Genomic DNA, 23,987 nt, shown 5'->3' on the forward strand with positions numbered 1-23,987 from the left:
AGACAAGACCCTGTTGAGTGAGCTGGGTCAAAGTTAGGTCAAGTGGACCCGCATTCCTCCAGGTGGGCATCTTATTACAGTGGATCAGAGAAAAACACAACCCGGTTTAATAATCGCTATACGCTAACAAACGATTTAAATAGCTTTTAATTGTGCTTTAGAGGGCCTGAAAACCCGTATTTAGACTTACAAGAACAACGTGTTCCATAATAATACATTGATACGAAAGGTGTCTCCTGATTGCTTTTAATATTGATGGACTGTCATTTATTGAAGCCCTAACAACCTGTAGCCTAGTTAGACTTAGCATTTTTATGTAGCCTATCCTGAAACATATAAAGTCGCGTTGCGTTTTTCTGTGTCAAAATACATCGATACGAAATGAGCACGCAATAAATCATTGTGAATCACATTAAATGAACATCAACGTAATGTGGGCTGTTTTAATTGAACTCAAACATCTTGTTTACTGTGTTTAGTTTAAGTACTGAAATGTCCATATAAGTACATCGAAGTTCCATCCAGCACGTGATTGAATGTTGTAGTGATTTATCATGCTGACATCACGACATCCACTCAATCAGTACATTGCATTATTTTAACATTACATTATAAAAAAAGGAGGAACATGTAAGATGTGGAAAGCAGAGGTGTGCAGATTTGATGCGAAACATCTTGCACTTAAAAATCGATAACTATAGCCTAAAGATCGCGTATTTATCATCAAATGGACCACATTTTATTTCCACGATTCTGACTAAATAATATAGTCCATTTGAATGGAAACACGGATATCTGATTGTGACTGACCTATTATTCATCTTTCTGTTGTTAGCTCATTTAGCACGCATGCGTGCGCCATTTATTTATGCAAAAATGTATACATTTTATTTAAAATAAAATAAAACTCGGACCTATTTACCTGAAATATTTATCTTATGGTGCAACTTTTAACGTACAGACATTGCATCAGAAATTTCCAACAAACAGGCCTAAACGAGACACAATTCCATTCATATTTCAAGTAGGCTATAATAATAAGCGTACAGAACCAAGAAAATAACATGCGCTTCAGGTGACATAAAAAAACTGGTCAGAGCCGAATAAAACAGCTCATCTTACAGTCATTGCCTTGATCATAAATAATTCATAAATCTCAACCTCCAGTCAGCCCACAGCTGGACAACGAGAAAAATGCTAAATCTATAGAACGTGAACACATAAATCTGTGAATTTACAAGTGATGGCGTGATGTAAACTATGCAGTTAACTGTTTCATTCGATCTCAAGCATCTCTCGTTCATTTCGATCAAAACTTTGTGCAATTTATTCCAAAACGCTACTATTTAAAATACATAATGTAATGTAAAATACATTAATTTGACTTAATTTTTATTATTACTGTTATTAATAATAATAATAAAAATATTTTTATATGATCAAAAATCAATTCAATCAATTTTTTAAATAAGCTATGGCATACAATAATGTACCATGCCCGTTTTGAATATAAGAACAAACGTTATTACCTCCATGGTGACATCGAAATTTCAACATCAAAATTCTGAAAATTTCTGTAAATCATTCATAACATAGCAGCACATCCATCCTTTCATAAATCCTTTATTTCAAGCACATTGTAAAAGCTACTGAATATGTGTTTCAGGGGCATTTGCTTGCATAGAGTTAAAACACAGTCCTTTCAAACACACCAAGCAATAAAACACATGATGGAGTTGCGAAGGAAAGCACCTTCACAGGTTAAGCAGGTGTCCACGCAGAACGAAGGAGTCTCTCTGGCTCAATCACATCATCTGAGGTCTGGGCAGAGGATCCTGGTGGTGTGAGGGATACCAGTGCCCGTAATTGTTCATATAGCTGCTTGGGTGCATGGATGGCACTTTGTTGGCCATAGAGACCTCCCAGAGCTGAGACAGACCCGGAGAGCAGGGAGAGGACGAGGACGTGGTGTGGAGCATCTCCCCTTCAGGTCCACTGGGCCCATGCTTCATTATCTTCTTATATTTGGAGCGCTTGTTTTGAAACCATATTTTTACCTTCAGAAAACAGAATTGAACAAAAACGAACATTAAAATACATCTCAGATGATGCAACAATTGAGGCCACATTTTGAGGCCACGCCACACAGGCATCAGTGGTCTGTTTTATAACGTATTTGATTATATGATATTGACACCCTTGACACAGTTGAACAGTCTTTGCAGACATGGACTCAGTGACACTGCTGTGTTTCATTACACGCGCGCTCAGCAATTGTTCCGCCCTGCCATTTTTATGAAGGCAGTGAAGCGTGTGTCTGACAACAACAATCACAGCGTAAAAATGCATTTAAATTGAGTTGAAATGAAATGACTTCCAGAGAGCTTGTTTGGGAGATTTTGATAAAAGGACAATTGGACTTCATTTAGCATGAAGATGATTTAGGCACACCAATATTTAACATTACAGGCAAAACCATCATGCACTGCATGCTCAGATTGAAGATTTTGGGCTTGCAACCATAACTAGTAGAAAAAAACATCCAAAATACAAATTTAAGAGTTTAATTTATAACACTTTATCTATTTGCGTCTGAAGATTTCAATTCCAATGCATAGGCAGTTTCCATTCAGTCAGAAATCTCCACTTAACACTTTCATACACCAAAGTTTAGTTTTATTTCTATCTATATTCTGAAGTTTTTTTTTTTCTTTTCTTGCTTTAGACAGTAAAACAAAAAGTCAACAAAACAAATTCTGAACCTGGCTTTATCCAATGTTTCTGTTCTGGAAATGTACATGTAATTAGATAAGGCCTCATTTGCATATTAAAAACTTGTAATACAACTTAACTGTGATTAATCAACAGGGGTAATATGGTGATATCTATTAGTTACGCTCATTCAGGGAAGTGCATTTACACTTCATTTGAATGATAACATTTGATAACCTTCTTTAATGCTGTTAATCTGAGTGTCCGAAGCAAACTGCTTGCTGAAAACATCCTCAACTTAACAACACTGAAATAGGAGCACACAGTTTATATGTTAGACAATTGTGCGTGAAAGTTGCGTTAATTACTATAGGTGTATAGGCCTATATATATATATATTTATACTGCCGCTCAAAAGTTTGGGATTGGTGAGATTTTTAATGTTTTTGAAATAAGTCTCTTATGCTCACCAAGCCTGCATTTATTTGATTTAAATTAAAAAAAAATTTTTTTTTAATGTTATGACAATTTAAAATAAATGTTTTCCAATTGAATATATTTTAAAGTATCATTTATTCCTGTGATCAAAGCTGAATTTTCAGCATCATTACTCCAGCCTTCAGTGTCACATGGTCCTTCAGAAATCATTCTAATATGCTAATTTGATGCTGGAAAAAATTCATTAGCCTATTATTATGAATGCTGAAAACAGTTGTGGACAATTTATTTTTTCAGGATTCTTTGATGAAGTTGTATATCATTTATTTGAAATATAATCTTTTCTAACATTATAAATGTCTTTACTGTAACTTTTGATCAATTTAATGCATCGTTGCTGAATAAAAGTATTTATTTATTTTACCCCCCCCCCCCCCCCCCCGAAAAAATTCTTACTGACCCCAAACTTTCTATCTCAGATAAATGCTGTTCTTTTGAACTTTCTACTCATCAAAGAATCATGAAACAAATGGTCCACAACTGTTGTCAATTAATACAATATAATATAATACAATATAATATTTAATGATATTAAATATTTCTTGATCAGCTAATCATCACATTAGAATGATTTCTGAAGGATCATGTGACACTGAAGACTGGAGTAATGATGCTGAAAATTCAGCTTTGCATAACAGGAATTACTTTTTAAAATACATTAAAATAGAAAACATTTTAAATTGTAATATTTTTTCACAATATTACTGTTTTCTTTTGTATTTTTAATCAAACAAATACAGCCTTGGTGAGCATAAGAGACTTGTTTTAAAAACAATAAAAATCTTAACGATCCCAAACATTTGAGTGGCAGTGTTTGTGCACCCCCCACCCCATATAATATAACTTATAGCTTTATCTTCATTTCACTGCAAATACATTAGTGCACAAATATTTGAGACGTGTCCTTAACAATGTAGGAGTTTACGGTTCCCTTGCCAGAATGTGCACTCAATTTAGAAACACCTCGCAGACCGAGACCCAAAATTGTCCTTTGGGAAGAATTCAGCCGAACGCCCGCACGAAAAACACCAGTCGCGCTTTAAGGCTGACTCAGAGAGCCCACCTAACGCAGTTTCCATAACCTCAGACAATCAAAATCTATGCAATGGGTTTTTACACAATGTTATTAGTTTGGCTGTCAACAGATTTAATAAACACATGCAAAAAGGATTTTCTTTTTTATTTCCAAAGACCTGTTTGCCAAACAGCTTTTATAGTGAAGTGATGGATTCCAGACCTATGTTATATGTGTAAGGAGGGACTTGGAAAAGCCAAAAGCATATGCTTGTGTGGCACTTGTTTATGTGCTTTCAATCACATTTATGGATCAAATGGAAACTGGCAGCTATGCTCTGGATTTCAGATTGTTGCCACCAATATCGCAGGTACATTTTGCATCAGCATTCGCATAAAGTAGGTTTGATTTGCAAGCGATGCATATTCAAGCACTGTCTGAAGTGGATGTGAGAGGCGTTCTTCAGCTGATGACAGGAACACTTTGATGGAAACCGAGGCGTAATCACACAGGAAACCCTTTTAGCTGTGGGACAGACTGAACTCATTCTCCATGGCCAAAAATGAGGAGCAACCTGTCACACTCAGGGCGGCAAGTGTGGAACGTAGATGAAGAGGGAAAGAAACGAAGAAGGAAAGCAGTGAATGAAAAACAGAGCAAGCATAATGGGAAGGCTTACACTGTGTATGCCATGGGCAATATGGCTGCACCCAGGCTTATGTTAGGTTTCCATTTTTCTCCACACACACACACACTGATGCATGCGTTAATACGTGCGTGTCAGCAGGAGGGATTTATAAAAATAAATCATTGTCCAATACACCACCCTACAGGAACTCATTAATGGGTGTGACATCAACATAACAAGTATAGACATATAGACGACTTATTAATCAATCCCAAAGGGAATGTATACAAAAGATCCTGCATAGGTATAAATAAAAAGAAATATCTAAAATGGGTTTTTGCTTAGTGAAAATTCCATTCCTAAAAATCATCAGCACAAATTTCAGGCTCATTTATCTCATTCACTGGCCCCGAAATGGCTGCATTATGTTAAAGCCATCACTCGTTCATGAACAGTTGGATATGTATTATTAAGCATAAGGCTTAAGCAATCAAGAATAAATATGCTTGGGATAACAGCTTAAGCACTGGGAAAAATATTATCTCATACTGTAAAGACTGAGAACACAAAAGCTAGTGCGCTAACTAAAAAATGAAAGTAAAGGTTGGATTAAACGAAATCCTCACTTAGCTTTAACAAAAGAGAAACAAATCAGCCTACTTACGTATACATGACGCAAAGTAAATAAATGCTCAGAAACCAGTATTGACTGACTCATTTGAACGTTCATCCAGTATGATACTGAGTTAAAGCCTCACCTCAGCATAAATACTTTCAGACAGATTTAAAGTGACCCCGAAAAGCACTTGAGTTCTTGAGCTTCACTTAAAAAACATTGCATTAAAAGATATCAAACTAACAGGCATTTGCAGTTAAATTACACTAGACCTTTATCACAGAAGAACTTCACTTTCAAAATGACTTAATAACTGGTGTTTTTAGTGGATGTATGAAGTGAGTTCCCCTGAAGTTCACATAAACAAGCCTAGTCCATCACATTAATAAACATGGACTTTATCCTCCTGAAACCCAGATTTGTTTCTTTTTTCGAATTCAGTATTTTTTCATGTCATTATATATTCATTAGATATTTTATTCATATATTATGCTAGTGGACACCATGGACTCAGGTGTTTAAAAAAATAAAAATACATGGAATGAAACAATGGGTTTTTTTTGCATTCACCAATCAATTTTTAGGTTTCAGGATTTTTTTAACCAAACTTTGTAAAGATGATTCTCAGCTACGTTATGATAGATTTAACGTTTATTGATATACTTTTTTACTTTATGCAATTTGTGTAAAATGGCCATAAATAGTCAATACAATGTATCTATACACTGTCTATAATTTGCACATCAATGAGAAGTGTTATAATGGGAGTAATAATTGGCAACATCTTCATAATAATTTCATAGGAATATTGATACATCATTTATTTCCCTATTAAGTTGTTGAGTCTCTCAAAATGCCTGATAAACATGCCATGCAAGTCATGGTGTCCTCTACAGTAGTACGAGTTTCAATTTAATTTTTTAAGGGTTTTCAAATAAATGCCACTTGCCTTGACATTTTGCTTCGAATGCAGTGGTATTCCTATATTTTCAGTGAGGCTTAACCGTCCAAATAGCCTATTTTTCGAGCAACTCTATGTAAAACAACCAACTTCTAGGCCTAAAATTCACATTTCTTTGTCCGAAATGAATTGTTTTCCTGTGGTGCACGAGCGGCGCCCATGTGACAAATTCCATAAAACCGACGCGATCATAATGAGGTACGTCAACAGACCATAGACTAATCCACATCTCATATCCATAGACTAATCCACATCTCTAATCCCGAATCAAGAAGAACACGTTGCAGTTCTATAGTCTCAAACAGAAGTGAGAATGCCAGACATTTACCTGTGTTTGTGTGAGTCCCAGTTTGGCGGCTAAATCTGCGCGTTCGGGCAGCGCGAGGTACTGGGTCTGCTGGAAGCGCTGGTGTAGCGCCTGCAGCTGAACACTGGAGTAAATGGTTCGCGGTTTGCGGATCTTCTTCCCCTTGCCATTGAGGCGAATCTCACCATTCTCAATGACCGCTGGCTTCTCGTGGTCTTCAGGCATGCAGACGAAATAAAACGACAGCATTATGACACAGTAGGCTAAATGCTCATAAATCTTAAAACAAGCAGGTTAACCCTACTTAACCTTGAGAAAAATTGTACATTCTGTCACAGTAAATAGCTGTAACTGTCTTTTGATTTACAATAGCCATTCAGGAGATGTATCAGGTGTTTAGAGGGAACATTAATGGGTCATCATTTTTAAGATCGGTAAACCATAATTAAACTCTTTTTAAAGTCAAGTTTACAGGCCTACCGGGCCTAAACTTGAACCTAAGAGCAAAACAAACAAGCCACAGCAGCGTTATCTTTGGATGAATTACAACTGCATCAATCATGTTAATATTGAAAAAAAGAGGCTTCTTCGCTATGTTATAACAAAATTGGCATCGATTTCGACAGCGCTCGAGCGTCGGTGCATGTACAACATATTATTTAGGCCTATATATTTATATGAATGCATGTATAGCTTATATTTTAACAATGGATTTACTTTAGATTTAGTCTACAAATGTTGTATGTATTGCTCTAATGTTATAAGCTACTGAAATGTGAACAATGTGCAATTTTTAGGCTATCGTCGAAATTAATGGGAGATATTGGATCATGAACACATGATGAGTACATTCATTTGCAAGAGTAGTCTAAATTATTTTTTTAAGAATTTACACAATGCAGACTGATACCTAAACTACGAAATGGTGTGTTATTCGTTTTTTTTTTTATGTTTTTTAATCAAGTTCTAGGCCTTCCAGAAAAAAAAAAAGATGTTTACCAAACACAAATCCTCCAATAAGTAGGCTAAGCCCAAGAAAGAAAAACATTTTTTGAATTAAAGTCGTTAAAATAAAAGGTCAGAACCAATAGGCAATAGGCTACTCAGACGTTTGTGTTTACCATTTGTAACTGATTTACCCCCGGTCTTTAAAATTAATTAGACCTGTGTGCCTTTTTTTTTTTTTTTTGTAAATCTGGTATTTATTTAAAAAATACACGGTGCATTAAATTAGCTACTGGTACAAATGCAGAATTTTTTTTTATTAGAGATCATATTAGATATTATAGCCTAATCTAATAATGATGCATGTATAAAGTTTAGTAGCCTGTGCATTGCATTTTGTGTGTGTGTGTATATATATATATATATATATATATATATATATGTGTGTGTGTGTGTGTGTGTGTGTGTGTGTGTGCATTAGCAAAAGCTGTTGTGAACTTGACAATAAATGCCACGACAGACGCATGTATCTTTCAAGAAACACGTAGCGTCAAAACCTCACATTTGGACGGTTTTAAGAGGATACTCACTCGTGTCCTCAGCCCTCGTGTGAGCTAAAGAACTGCTGTGGTTGTTTGGCTGGTAAGGCACGTAAGCCCCCGGAGCAGGAGCGCTCACCGGCCCGGGGTAGGCGTATCCCAGCGGCCGGCTGTAATGGGAAGCGGTGGAGTAGGGACCATCGTGCTGGAGGTGTCCGCCTGAGTGCAATCCATGTACTGGGTAAATATTGTGAGAAAATCCGGATAAATGCTGCTGGTTGGTTGTAAGTCCGTGGCCGAACTCTAAAAATGCCGATTTTGAAGGATCTGAACTATTCAGCGTATCAGACATGAAACTCATAGACATCATTAACAGTCAAGTCCATACAGCCCGATGATGGTCCGAGTGCTGCATTGAACGCTCACTGTGCACGAAAAAGACCTTGAACCGGATCCATCACAAAAAGATCGGGAGCAAGAAAAAATAACCTCGAACTTTTAAACGAAAGCGTATTTCCCAAAGTCACTGGAATAAATCTCATAGGTGAAATACGACTTTATCTTTCTTAAATCATGACAAAAACGCGCAATATCTTAAGTCACATCGGGCTCGCGGTCCTGTGTGTTTCTGACTGACTCGCGCTTCGCGAGAGCGCGCGCTGATTGGTGCGTCATGCGACACCAGGGAGAGCTATAATGAAGTTGATGAGCATTTGCTATCGAATTGTGATGAGCCCCGATATCGATCATGTCACAACATAATGATCTTCAAATTAAGCACAACCTTTATCTGGCAAAAACCACAAAAACAAGTGAACTTGAATACAGAAATTATTAGAAGAAGAAAAAAAAAGAAAAAAAAAAAAACTCTTTAATGCAATGCAACTTCGCAGTCAACGAGACCCGGGCTAGTCACTCTTTATAATATTAAGAATCAAAATATTATTTTTTAGAATAATATTATCATTCTTAATGTTATTAATAAATAATATTTATATTAAAAAAAGATATGGGAAAATTAAACTGTTATTGGAAATGACAGGGAAAAGACTGACCATTTGTGACAACACTACCGAACAGCAGAGCATGATTGTAAGGGTAAATTATTACAATGAAAATCTGCCCAATTATTATATTATAGTATTAGGCTATATTTAGTGTATTATATTATATTACACAATTATGTGACAACTTGCCAGGATCAAATACAAATATATATACTAATACAAAAAAAAGAAAAAAAAAGAAATGTAGCTAAAACTTCCATCAATGCATGTCAGTTTGTTTTTAAGGGGGGCTTCAGCCACCTTAATATGTGATTATGTGATCTCTATGTTTATTGGAAACATTTGTGTACACTGACTGAAGTTGTGTAGCCTACAGTGATTGCTTTCACTCGTCGAGTGGATTGCGCCCGGTGTGACAGTGGGCCGGAACAGAGCACCACTTCCATTCAGAAAACTAATATGATTAATCCATTCCATTTATCCAGTCCAGTTTTTGTTTGCTCCAGTACACACATTCCATCGCTAAAAAGGGAGAAACTCTGAATTGTTCTCTAAAATATTTAGTGTGATTGTGATAGCAATAGTGAGTACAGCGATTATTTCCATATAAAATGCGAATTGTACAGGCCAACAAATAGATATCAAATGAGCTGAAAATTGTGTGCTTTTATTAGAGTTTTAGGAAAGAAAAGTTTAAAATAGCTATATAGCCAGAATTCAGCCTATACCTGATTTTAAGTTTGAAGGTCTGGGAAACCAGTCGAAAATAGTTTAATTTTCAAACACGCATTGAGGTAGCAAAATGTTATTTAAGAGACACAACAAAATGTTTTAAATGTATTATAATAAATAAATGAATAATATACTGATTAAATTAAATCCTCAAGAAGGCAGAAAAGATCCCTAGAGGAGCCCATCTGACCGTGTAATCACAAAACGCTGATATTTTGCAAAAATACATTCACTGAATTGTAAATACGACTAGTTCATTTAAAAAAAAAAAAAAAAAGTTTATAAGCAATATGATCCCGTGACCTCTCACACTCAGCCCTCTAAAGCTGAAAACACATAACCTAATTTGATAACCTAATTTGATAACCACGGAATGAAGTAAAATAGACTATGATATACAGTGCAGATATGAGTGCAAATCCACCTTTAGGATCAGACTATAAAAGACTAAAAATGAAACGAATTGCGAGCAGTAAAAAATCTAAAAGTAAAATTCAATTATGATATGTCTATTGGTGAAGAGGATAACAGTATCCTTTAATACGAATTTAATGAACAATAAAATAGTTACAAAGATGCTTTAGCGTTTTCTTGGACCAATAAGAAAAAGTGCAGTTGATGTTTTACGCGGGAGGATCCAAGCGGTTTCTGAGCACATGACAGCACACACATTAACAACAATCAACAATTTCTATTCAAAATCTGCCAGTATTATTTTAAGATCAATATTGGTTATTATTATTTTTTTATTTAAAGTCTGGTTATTTAGCGGAGAGTGAGGAGTGTCGGGTGAATACTCACACTGTCAGTGTTGCCACTTATAAATGAACCACGGGGGTAAAATGATTCTAATGTAGAACCACATGAGGTGTCAGTAGATGCTTTAGGTCTCAATATCAAAAAATGTAAATAAATGAAAATCTCTTGTCTGGTTTATTGACTTGTGATCATGTTAAGTGTTAAATGACAGTTTCGTTTGATAGTCTAATATGCACACAAGAAAAAAATAGAAATATCAAATATCATCAGGATTGTTGTGACAGTCACTACTGGACCCATACACACCCATATCTAGAGTTAGTGCACGTTTTGTTTCCTATTTTCTTAGCAGTTCTGAATTTAAAATGTATATGTTTACCATTTTGAATTCAAATGAAAATAGTGCGTCTGACTATATCGGAGAGATGGCATCATTATTTTAACGAGAACATGTGATACTACAACAAATGTATGCACAAAATGCACACATTTTAGTGATAAGTGGAAGATTTTTGTAGTACTTTCCAAATATGGGAATGTCATATCAAAGAGATATATTTGAGAAATTACAGAGTAATTTACACTGTTATTTGCAGTGAATATAAATAAATAACATACACCATCCAAAAATGAGTAGCAATGATGACTTTCACATAAACTTACAGTAAATGCATTCAATTCAAGCACCAGGTAAAGTAGGCAAAAATAAGATGAAATAGGCAAATTAATTCTGTACACTTGCTGTTGCACTGAAAAACCTGTCAAGATAACAGCCAGTTCTGACGTCGATTACTGCATTGCCCAGGATCTCACAATGCAATACATGTGGATTTTAATCTCACCCTGAAAATCCCAGCCATCATAACTAACTGACTGTGCAGTAATACCTCGCTGTTCATCTGTCTCAGAGCATGATCATTAAAGCAAAGCAACTTCCATATGTTGCTGAAGTGCTGGTGTGCCACTTGTTCATTTTGGTCATGTTTCACTTTGCAACCGAGTGTTCCGGGGCGTAGGGGACCACAATGGGCTGAGAACCAAGCCATGGAAGCTCATGGTCTTCAAGCCCAGTGGACCAAAACATACCCACAAATTATTGTCATGGCTAAACCACATTCTCAGAAATTACAGTGAGGATGCAACATGACAATTTCATTTGGAGAAGACTTTCATCGGTTCTCTTGCAAGTAAATAATTCTTTGGGATGCACGCTAAGTTTGAAATAATTAGGATTTTTAAAAGGTTGTTGAAAAAGGCTACATTTATTTGATCAAAAGTACAGTAAAACAGTAATATTGTGAAATATTATTAGAATTTAAAAGAATTGTTTTCTATTTGAATATATTGTAAAATGTCATTTATTTCTGTGATGTAAAGCTGAATTTTCAGCATCATTACTCCAGTCTTCAGTGTCTAATATGATGATTTGCTGCTCAAGAAACATTTCGAAACAGTTGTGCTGCTTCATATTTTTGTGGAAACCGTGATACGTTTTCTTTTTTAAAAAGCCATCATTAACAGTTTTGCTGATTCATATTTTTGTGGAAACTGTGATAACATTAGTTATTTAAAATTTATATATACATAAAGAAAAGAAAGGTGCAATAAAGTAATCAAAAGTGACATTAAACACATTTAATAAAAATATCTATTGATCAAAGAATCCTGCAAAAATGTACGATTTCCACAGAAGTTTTCGACACTGATAATGAGAAGAACCATTATTAATAACTGAGCAGCAAATCAGCTGACATTCATGAAATTCAGCCTTGCATCACATAAATACATAATTATTTTCAAAATATTTTCAAATAAAAAACAGTTTTTTTAAATTGTAATAATATTGAACAATATTACTGTTTTTACTGTATTTTTTGATCTAAGAAATGAAGCCTTGGTGAGCAGAAGAGACTTCTCTCTCTCACAAACAACTGTGTATATATTTATATATAGACATTAGCATAAGTTAAAAATAAATGAAACTGACATCATTTAGACAACCAACCCAATCTGCATAAATGGTGTCCTTGATGATTTAGCAAATTGTGATTTTACAAATAACATGTATGAGTACAATGTGGCAAAGTGAACTTGAGAGCAAAGTTGTTGCCGGAGCAGAGCAGATCCCTGTGGAAACCTGTTGTTATGGTCTGGGGTGTGGGATAGAGAGAGTGGAGAGGGTGAGAAGGAAAGGTATAGGCTCTTTAAGGCTATAATTATGCCTGTGTTACGGAGAAGAACAAAGCGGAGCCCTGGAGTCATAGAGCAGGGATGTGTCCTCACCGTGCCTTAATACACACGAGACCGAACGTTAATAACAATACAGCAGAACGTGGCCCAGACTGCCTGGCGTCTGCTGCCCTGAATGTGCGTGTGTGAGACACGAGAAAAGAACCAAAACGTTCCTAGGTACATGTGCGAGTGTGTGTGTGTGTGCATCTTGGACCGTGCTAAAGTCCAGTTAAGTCAATCATTGTCCAGTGCGTTCCTTGTCACTCACATCAGTCGTGCGTCATCCATCGTTCCACCAGTTCTCACATCACCTTTACACAAGTGTGTTGCAAAACCGGTACGTCACATCAACATTGTTCTATCACTTACTCTGTGATTTTTTTTTAGAAATGATTTAGTAAATTTGTCACTATTTATTAGAATGTTTATTACATTTTCTTTCTTATGCAATTCAATTTGAACTTGTTGCTTCAAAATTTCCTGTTGCTTTAGGCTACACTTGTCAAAAGTTTGGAATAATTCAGACTTTTTATTTTTGTCTTCTGCTCACCAAGACTGTATTTATTTGATTAAAAATATTATTAGAACTTAAAGTAACTGTTTTCTATACTAATATGTTTTAAAATGTCATTTATTCCTGTGACGCAAAGCTGAATTTTCCAGTCTTCAGTGTCACATGATCCTTCAGAAATCATTGTAAAATGCTGATTTGCTGCTCAAGAAACATTTCTTATCAATATCAATGTCGAAAACAGTTTTTGCCGCTTGTGGAATCCATGATACACTACCATTCATAAGTTTAGAGTAAGATTTAAAACAACAACAACAATAACTACTTTCTACTTTTATTCAACAAAGTCACATTTAACTGTTCAAAAGTGACATTAAAGAAGTGTACTGTATAATGTTACAAAATATAACTATTTCAAATAAATGCTGTTCTTTTGCACTTTCTATTCATCAAAGAATCCTGAAAAAAAAAATGTATCACGGTTTCCACAAAAAACACTGTTTTCAACATTGATAATAATAAGAAATGTTTCAGCTAATCAGCATATTAGAGTGATTTCTGAAGGATCATGTGACACTGAAGACTGAAAATTCAGCTTTGATCACAGGAATAAATGACATTTAAAAAAATAATAATATTCACATAGAAAACACTTGTTTAAATTGTAATATTTCACAATATTACTGGTTTTCATCAAACAAATAAAGCTCTTTCAATTATTTCACTAATTATTTCACTAACATTTGACCGGTAGTGTACGTGCTTGGCTCTTGCAAACAGCAATGTTTACAACAGGATTTGTCTTTTTCCACTCATGTTTTGGCCAGAGGGGGTTACGGGTCAGAGGAAGAGGTAGGTGCGCTTTGTAGAATAAAGACTGTTAATCTGTGCTCCGGGCCACTGGAAGACATGGGACTCTCTGCGGTCCACCCTCAGGTCTCATTCCTCTTGTGTAGACAGCTTAAACTCCACAGCACCTCGCCGATTCATCATAAAGGTAATGCGGGCATTTGTATATTGGCAGGAACCTTGGCATGGGGTTTGCAGGGAGATCTTGAAGATTATTGATCTAGTTTCAGTAGAAAAAGATAATTATCTCAAATCATCAAAGGAATGCCTGCCACTCCTCACACAAACATAACTGACCGATGCGCAGAAGACAGTGACTCAAAACGGATTAAATGACAGTGAGACGATGACAGAGAAGAATCTGAAGTATAATTATAAAACATGTCTAATAGCTTTGTGAAATAGAAGCTAAAAGAGATGCGGAGAAGGAAGAAAACAATAGCAGTGGTGTTGTTGACAAGTTAAAGTCTGTCTAATCCAAATAGTATTTTCATCACTGATTAACCATAAAGTTCAATTTTGTGGTCATTTTGCTCTCGCAGACCTACATATAAAATTCAAGAGTTATGATACTTATGATCAGTGACACTGAAAAATCTATTTAGGGATTTATGGTTCATAATTTGGTTACTTTCAAATTTCCTGAAATAAATTTTAAGTTAGATAATTTTCTAAATTCTAAAGGATGCTTTAAAGTAATTTGGTTTTGGTATATAACCTAAAACTGTGCTATATGTTTATATACACTACCAGTCAAAAGTTGTTTTCAAAAAGTTTTTTTTAATGTTTCTCCTGCTCACCAAGGCTGCATTTATTTGAAAAAAAAATACAGTAAAACGGTAATATTGTGATACAGTAAAAAAAAACAGTAATATGGTAAAGTCAAAGAATAATCCTGATACACTACATTACTGCAATGAAACATTTAAATAGTTGTATCAAGCTCCTTAATTGCATATTTTCATTTTATTCATTCAAGTGAGGAAAAGTCACTGGACACCTGCAGAAGTGGACAAAGAAGAAAATCTTTCAGGTATTGAAAAGTAGCCTCTCTTGCTTTTTGTGGGAATTGTGAATGAGTGTGTGTGTCTGGTTTTTGGCTTGGGCTCTGAATTCATCACCAGAGTAATTGCTGCCAGACAGAAATGTGAGGGAAGGCGCTAGAATCTCTCTGCACGAATGACTTGACCAACTGTTAAATGACTGTCTATGTGTGTGACCACAGTTTCCGAAATTTGATGAAACAGAGAACCCGGTGTAAGATAGTTTGTATTTGACTGCTATTTGACAGCTTAAAAAAAAAAAAAAAAATTATATATATATATATATATATATATATATATATATATATATATATATATAAACTTTTTTAATAGCTACAAAACAAATTAAATCCTACTCAAACTTAATTTCATTATCAAATTACACAGCAGTGCAAATTGAAGGATAGACGAAGAGAAATAATGAGGAGAAAAGAAAAGAAAAAAGAAGCAGAATGAGATATGACAGACCGAATTTATTCAACATGCTAAACATTCACATCTGGCCGGCAGGAAAACTGAATTGGAGCGAGTGCAGGAGCACCATTGAGCTGTTTTCTGACACTCAAGCAGAGCAAAAGACACATTCCAGAGGACGAGACAACACTGGGGAGGAGGTTTGGGCTTTTTCCACTGTAAATGTCACCATGGACCACAAAAAAGAGAAGTGCTCAGAAATGAGCTCAGATCAGCGGTGAAGGGGGCGTTGCGGCGACAGGGGGGTGTCTAGGAGACGCATCTGGGACGCTTTGGCGCAGCTGGTGGAGATGGGCACAGTTCAGCTGAGGTCACTGAAAACAGGGCGGCAGGAATTTTGTGGTACGTACTGAGATGAGAGGTGGCCTTTCAGAGTTTACACTGAAACAAAACTCCACAGAGCACTGTGAGAGCTACTAGCTAAATCACATGACCCAGATTCATTTTATATATAAAAAGATCTGAGCGACTTTGACAAAGACCGAATTGTCATGGCAAGGCAATGGGTCGGAGTATCCATGAAACAGAAAGGCTTGTGGGTTGCATTGGTGAGAATTTACCAACAGTGGTCCGAGGAGGAACATACCACAAACCGGCGACGGTGTTGGGCACCCAAGGGCAACGAGGGCTGTCCCGTCTACTGTGACACAAGTTGCGTATGGAGCGCAGACCAATCAAAGTGCCTAAGATGATCCTCGCCCACCGTCAAAAGCACCTACATTGAGCACGTGAGTAATTGGACCATGGAGCAGTGGAAGAAGTTCGCCTGGTCTGAGTCCCGTTTTCTTTTACATTACGTGGACGGTCGTGGACGTGTGCTCCATTTACCCGGGGAAGTGATGGCACCATGATGCACTGTGGGACGATGACCAGCCGGTGGAGGGAGTGTGATGCTCTGAGCATGTTCTGCTGGAAACCCTGGATCCGGTCATTCGTGTGGACGTAAATTTGACATTTCAGCAGGACACACTGTGCACACATTGTTCAGGAGAGGTTTGAGGAACATGATGAAGTGTTCAAGGTGTTTCCCTGGCCTCAAAATCCCCCAGATCTCAATCCAGTTGAACATCTGTGGGATGTGCTGATCTAACAGCAGTTTCCACAACGCTATCTCACTACCAATTCGTACGTATTTTACGAGGTGGCTAATTCGTCCGAATTCGTGCGACCTCACTCGTACGAATTTGATTTGTCTAAACCCCAGTGACGGGTAGGTTTAGGGGCGGTGTCAGTGGTAGGTCATTCGTATGAATTCGATTGAGCAAAAATCGTTCATATGAGTGAGGTTGTACGAATTCGTACGAAATAGCCACCTCGTAAAATACATTTGAATTGCCATGAGATCGGGTTGGTTTCCAGCTGAAATGAACACTAGTGGCAGTAAAACACCAACAACTTTTATTCCCTTTCACAAAAATGATCATTACAGAGAGGGATTATCGATTAACAAAGACTTTTTTTGTGCAGTTTATTGTACAATACTATGCTAAGACCTCAAAACACTTTTACCATAGTGCATGATTTGTAATCTAATACGTTTTGACGTTTGCATCACATTAGCATTTCTATATGTATGGCTTTTCTGATGCAGTAAACTTGTTCGGTAGCTCACCTGGTACAAAATTGCACTTGTGAAACACGAGTCATGATAAAGAGCTCAAAGTCTTGTAGAAGCAATCTAAATTGACATGAGTGCTTCAGCAAGTGTGTCTTTTGTTAACACTATCAGGTGTTTAGTTTAGATGCTACGTTATTTTCAAACACATTTTTAGCATCTCACACTGGATATTTAACTTCTAAACTGCCGTAATATGTACAGTACAACAATCAACGTGTTACACCATCGTCAGATTCACGTTAATCCACCACTCACTGGACATTTCACTTTGAGAGCGTCACAAATACTGCAAGAAGCAACGTAATATCATTTTTCAGAAATGTCGCCACAGGCACATTTTTTCCACTGAGGCCGGGTTGAAAGAAAGTCATACAGGTTTGGAACGACATGAGTATGATGACAGAATTTTTAGGTGAACTATCCTTTTAAGAGGCTCTATTTAAACCCGCATGCTGTCCTTTGCAGAATGAAGGACATGAGGATGGATAGAGAAACGGTCCAGCCTACAGTTGAAGGTTTATCCCAAGGGAGTGGAGCAGAACACATGCACATCCAATCAACTGACAATGGCGACAAGGCCTGAGGTTTCCAGGTATACACAGGGAATTTCTAAAGACCGGTTTACCAGGTCCAGGGATTATCCTTCTGAGGTTACCAAACCCGTCAGTAACGTGACCTCCCCTAGCCCGTGGTATTGTGGTCTGCTATGCCCATAGCATCCGCCGAGCATTATGATTAACCATCTCGGTTTAGTCCATCTGTACGGACAGCTTCAGCGGACCTGACATCTGTCTAAGCAAAACAAGAGCACTTCCTGCACGGGAAACTTGAGAAAGACATTCTCACTTCTTTGAGTTTCAACAACGAACGCCTCTCTATGACCGACTGATACTTTAGACACCTCGAAGTGCTCTTGCCACCTAATCGACGAATATGATTTTTCCATCCTTTCATTCCCACGAATCAAATATTGAGAAAGCGCCTGCCCCAAGGTCCTCAATAGAAACAAACCACCAGGATCAAGTTCAGCTCCTGACAAGAAGTCCCTCGGCCCTGTCAAGTGTTAAGTTCCATTGTGACCTACAATGGCACACAATGGCCCTCGCAGCGCCCGGGCTGTCCCTGCTGCCTGATTAATAACACAGAAGCCTGGATGTGGACAGTTTATCTGCAGATCTCTGAGATATGGGACAACATATCTGTTCCAGTTTTGAAAAAAGCAACATTTTCACTTTTTAATTAATCAGAGCTGATCACTATAGAATGTACTTCATTTTATTACAGTTATTATATTACATTATCGCTCATTACCTCTAAACCCAACTGTCAACCAAAGTATAAATCACTACTGTATGTTTAAAATCAAAAGGGTTTAATGTAGAACCCTAGGGTTCTTGACTCAATTTTAAAGAGCCCTTTATTATGTCAAAAAGGTTTTGTATAAGGAGACATATCTTAAATGATTGCATAATACTTTCATGTTTAACAGGTTATTTCATTTTTCCCCCTAGTGATAAAGTGGTTACGAGCTGTTTAATTTATAAAATTGAATTCAAATTAAAAATGAATTAAAACTAAATCTATAAAATAATGTCAAGATGGGAATGAAAAGGTTCTATAAATGAAGTGTCTGACAGAACCCTTTAAGACCCTTTTCTTCTAAGAGCTTAATAACATAACATAAAAAAAAAAAAAAAACACCATTAAATATTAAATTTATAAATGACTTTTTTTATGCTTGCATAACTTAAGGCATTTACCTACCTGCATTTGGAAGTACTGAAAGTATCACTTTCATGTTTTTACAGATGTATTTTTTAAAGCATCTGTTATGATTATTTTATTATTTTAAAATCCTTTTTTATGTAAAGCATCATTGTGTGACGGGTTGACAGACATGATAGTAAAATGGACTGCTGTTGACTTTAGGACAATTATACTTAATAATCCTGAAATAATACAAACAAAATACTGATTTTATAAGATACATTTTGTAATGTTTATTTAGTAATTTACTCGTCTGCTAACCTAATGTACATTTTCTTCATTTATTATTGTTTATTTTTTTTCAGCTAATATTGACTTGAAAAGTGATTACCATCAGTTACTTAAAAACATAAATCGATTGACAACCTTAATACATTAAAAATAAAAATAAAAATACCCATTTTCAAAATAAACCTATGTCCTGACAGAAGGAAGGAATACAATTTTAAAGCAATTTTATATTTTTAACGCCATCAGACATTTATAAAACATTTTAAAATCAGTAAATTAGTCCCTATTCCGAAGGTCCATTTCTGTAGCTTTGGTGAGATTTTTTATATAATTTTAAGTAATCATATTTCATCCCACAACCATAATGTCAGCTCCATCATTTAAGTAATTATTTGGGTTTTTTAGATTGCCAATAGAATCTATAACACCACCCAAGTGAAAAAAACCTATACCAAAATGTATTTAAAATACATTGATTTCATAATATAGGCCTGGCTACAACAAATCTATTAACATATTTACTGACATAATGCTTGAGGCTTACTGACTGAATATTATAATTAAACTTTATTGCACTATGCACATTTCTTAAAATCAAGCCTAAAACATGTTTTAATATCACTATTAGTAAGGATTGTATGATCTCTGTATAATATCAGTCTTTAAATTCAAAGATATTTAAAGTGCACCTAAAGTATATTTGAAATAGTTCCATTTTAGCACAATCAAATATACTTATCTTTAGTTGGACCTCAGCATTATTTCCGGACAACTAAAGTGCATCAAGTACAAAAGCGGACTTTAAGTATATCAATTTAGTATACTAAAAGTACAATTGCAGGATATATTAAATACATAATATGTAAATGTATTTATACTTAGCATAAAATAAATGTATTTCAACATTACATTTTTTTTCACTAGGGCAGAAAAATGACCATCAAATGACTATGATGTGATATGCAAAGTATGATTAGTTTGCATATCACTGTCAGAACTTCTTTAATAGATGGAGCTGACAGTTTCAAACCACCTTCTATTTTCAATTCATTCTCAAAGCTGCTAATTTTGTCAATATTTATAAGGGATATTTGACATGAGAGCATATCCGTTTGTTGCATCTGACGACGTTGACATATACCAAGGGATGGGAACACACAAACTGAATAAGCAGTTGCACCCAAATTTAGGTCTGAAAGATCAAATTCACCATTCTATTCAATTTACCGAAAGTGGTAAAAATATGCCCAGATTATGCTGGAGAACATGTGCACCATAATGCTAAAATGTGCTTTCAATGAGTAAAGCAGGACAATGAAGATAAATCACAATGATAAAGGTGTCTCCTGTGACCTTAGGCAGCTTTGTGACAGAGTGTCCATGGGTGTTAAGCTTGTCATATTTGAAAGCTTGTTGCCGGGCCCTGGGCGGAAGAAGAGAAGGAAGGAGTGAGGTGGTGCTATTCCCCTCCCTCTGCTCCTCTCTCTGTGTCTGCTAAGCGTCGGATTGTCTGCCATTTGAGGGACAACCGCTGACTTCAAAGGATCCACATTTTTGCTGCTGTCATATTTGAATGTCATAAGACACGCTTCAGACAACCTCTAAGTCAGAAAAGAGACATCCGTCTCTTCCCACTTGTAAATACACAGTCTTTAAAACTTTAAACACTAGAGTCTGAGAGCATTATGTACACTCATGGCCCAAAAAAACAAAACAAAAAATGGTCCTAGGTCAAAATGGCTAAACATTAAGCTTTTAATTGTCTTTACCACAAATTATTGGTCAGGAAATTAACAAAATTTAAGCAAATACACTACTTAAAAAGCCATTGCTGTCTCGGTTTTGGAAGATTATGGGAAGTTCTGTGTGGAGTGATGAATCACAATGAAACAAGAGTTTCATGGCAATGCTCCAGAGAGGTGTCTTTGGAAATCTGCAGAGAAATATAATCATAATAAATGAATCTAGTGAAGCATAGATGAAGAGGTGTCATTGTGTGGGCAGCCTTTTAGCTGTGAGCTGCTTCACTGTTTCATTTTTTTTTTTATGCTTTGGAATATGGGAGGATATTGCAAAATGGCTTGCTTCCACAAATGAACAATGATGAGATGTTATTTTTCAACAGGACAATGTTCCTACCCAAACTGCACAGACAACCAAGAAGTGGCTCGAGAACGAGTCCATCAGGCTCATGTTTTGGCCTTGGTCAGAGTCCAGATTTGAACCCTATAGTGAATATTTGGTCTCACATAAAACTAACTGGGAAACATTTTTCAACTAAGCAGCATGTCAAATCTAAGTACTGTACTGCATGCTTCACAGAGTAGGAACATAATGAATTGTTACGATTGAAAAATCAATTTGAGATGGTGGTGTAGTAATATTCATATAATATATAACATATCCATTTAGAATATATATTAAAAATGCTTCTGGAAGCGTTTCTGAAGAATCTTAGCCCATTCCTCATGAGCAAAGTATATCCATCCAGTTCAGTAATATTCTTTATTTTGTGTGCTGCAAACGCCTTCTTCAAATCCCACCAGAGATTTTCGATGGGGTTCTAGTCTGTGACTGTGATGCCACTGTAGAATCATCCAGGACTTCTTCTGCAACCAAGCCTTGGTGGAATTTGAGGTATGCTTGGGATCATTGTCCTGTTGGAAGGTCCAATGACGGCCAAGCTTCAGCTTCCTCACTGATGGCATGACGTGTTTTCTCCTAGGATTTCCTGATCCTTCAATGAATCCATCTTGCCTTTCACACGCTGCAGGTTTCCAGTGCCAGAGGATATAAAGCAGCCGCAGAGCATCACAGAGCCCCACCATGCTTAACTGTAGGCAGAGTGTTCTTTTCATTCTTCTTCCTCCAGACATACCGCTGATCGATCGGGCCGAAAGGTTGCAGTTTTGTGTCATCGCTCCACAGAACAGAATCCCAAAACATCTGTGGCTTATTTATATGATTTTGAGCAAATTGGAGCCGACTCTTCTTGTGCTTTTGGGTCAGTGGTGGTGTACGTTTGGGATTTCTGGCATGCGTTTAATACTTGCCTTACTGTGCAAGCTGAAACCTCAATGCCTGTTGCCACCAAGTCTTACCGCAGGTCTTTTGCAGTCACTCGAGGGTTTTTGGAAAGAAATCTGGTTGCAGCCGTTGATAGCTTTCTTTTTCTGCCTTGTCCAGGTAGTGTAACCACTGTTCCTTTAACTCTGAACTTGCGAACTATGCCTCCAATGGTGTCTTTAGGAACATTTAATGCCTTTGCTATCTTTTAGTATCCTGTTCATTGTTTGTGAAGGGCGATGATATCTTCTCTTAACTTTTTGGATCATTCTTTTGGTCATATTTCTAACATGCAGTCAAAACCTGACACTTAACAAACCTAGCCAGTTCAGATATTTCATGTGTTCTAGCACAAGCACACCTTGTGCAACTAATGAAGCCCTTTATAGTTGCATCAGGTGTGCTTGAGACAACACCTGTTTTGCAGATTTTTGCTGTTGTGAGGGGTTCTATTCAGGGGGTTGAATAATTCTGAGAATGCAGAAGTCATTAAAAGTGGCATTTTCAGTTGAAATTAGGGAAACCGCTTGAAAAATGTGTTGTGATGAGCTATTTCAATTACTTTTGTTTGATTTGTTCATTGCAAACAGCTGAAAGTCTGTACATTTTGCCAATAAACCTGATTTGCAATGGGGGTTTCGGATTTCGATCACACCTGTATATAGATTTGCGCAGAGGTTGCGTAGGTTTGCGCAGAGATAACTGATAATCGTTTTGCACCTTGGAAACTATCTCCGGGAGTGCGCTCTCGAGACACCAGGCACTGTTTTGTGCGGATGGGCGGCCGGAGCGCGTTGAGGGTTTTCTGTTTTTGAACGGTGTCGTGTTTGTGGCCTCTAAGTTAATAACTAATGATCTTCGCAATGGAAGTGAATCAATCAATCAAAACTAACTTTAGCTGGACAATAACTTTCTCCTAGAGCTGCTGTAAAGCCAAAACAATCTCTGGTACTTTACAGTAATTTCCTATTATCACTGTAAAGCTGCTTTGAAACAATCCATATTGTTAAAAGCGCTATATAAATGAAGGTGACTTGACTTGACTATATATACTTTTTTATTGATTTAATTTTTAATAATTGTTAACTTAGCAACAAGCTATCTCTAAACTCTATTGAAATAACTTATTTGAGTCTGATTTGCACCTCATGTTTGATATGATGCACTGAGTTACTGCTTATGTAGAGCATTTATGTGGTTCCATTTCTATTAGTATGATGTCTTAAAAAAGCAAGCTGCCTATTTAGGCTGTAGAACGCATTGCATCTCAATAGGTTTAGGAACAGAGCCGTAGTGTTTTGTTTGTTGCACATTTAAATGTGCGGCAATCTCAGAGTTCAGCACTGATTGATCTTTTATGATGTCGGTGCAACTCTGTTCACTGTGATCTTCATGGCTCCACAGTCACATTTTAATATGTCCACACAAAGAAGTGACCTATTGTTGAAGTGAAAGACAGCGCCCTCTACGGTGGCTC

The 23,987-nt window shown here is 36.5% G+C and overlaps 1 protein-coding gene across 1 annotated transcript; it reads right to left on the bottom strand.

Annotated features, from left to right (window-relative positions):
• Positions 1-1,606: 1,606 nt before the first annotated feature.
• Positions 1,607-8,875, bottom strand: dlx4b (distal-less homeobox 4b). The gene is made up of 3 exons (XM_079852177.1): positions 8,273-8,875; positions 6,759-6,952; positions 1,607-2,057 (listed from the first exon to the last, which is right to left on the bottom strand). Exons 1-3 carry the CDS (start codon positions 8,589-8,591, stop codon positions 1,806-1,808), a joined length of 765 nt encoding a protein of 254 aa, XP_079708303.1. The 5' UTR covers positions 8,592-8,875; the 3' UTR covers positions 1,607-1,805.
• Between the last annotated feature and the right edge of the window lie 15,112 nt (positions 8,876-23,987).

This window comes from Squalius cephalus (assembly GCF_949319135.1).
Source record: "Squalius cephalus genome assembly, chromosome: 19".
Lineage (NCBI taxonomy): Eukaryota > Metazoa > Chordata > Actinopteri > Cypriniformes > Leuciscidae > Squalius > Squalius cephalus.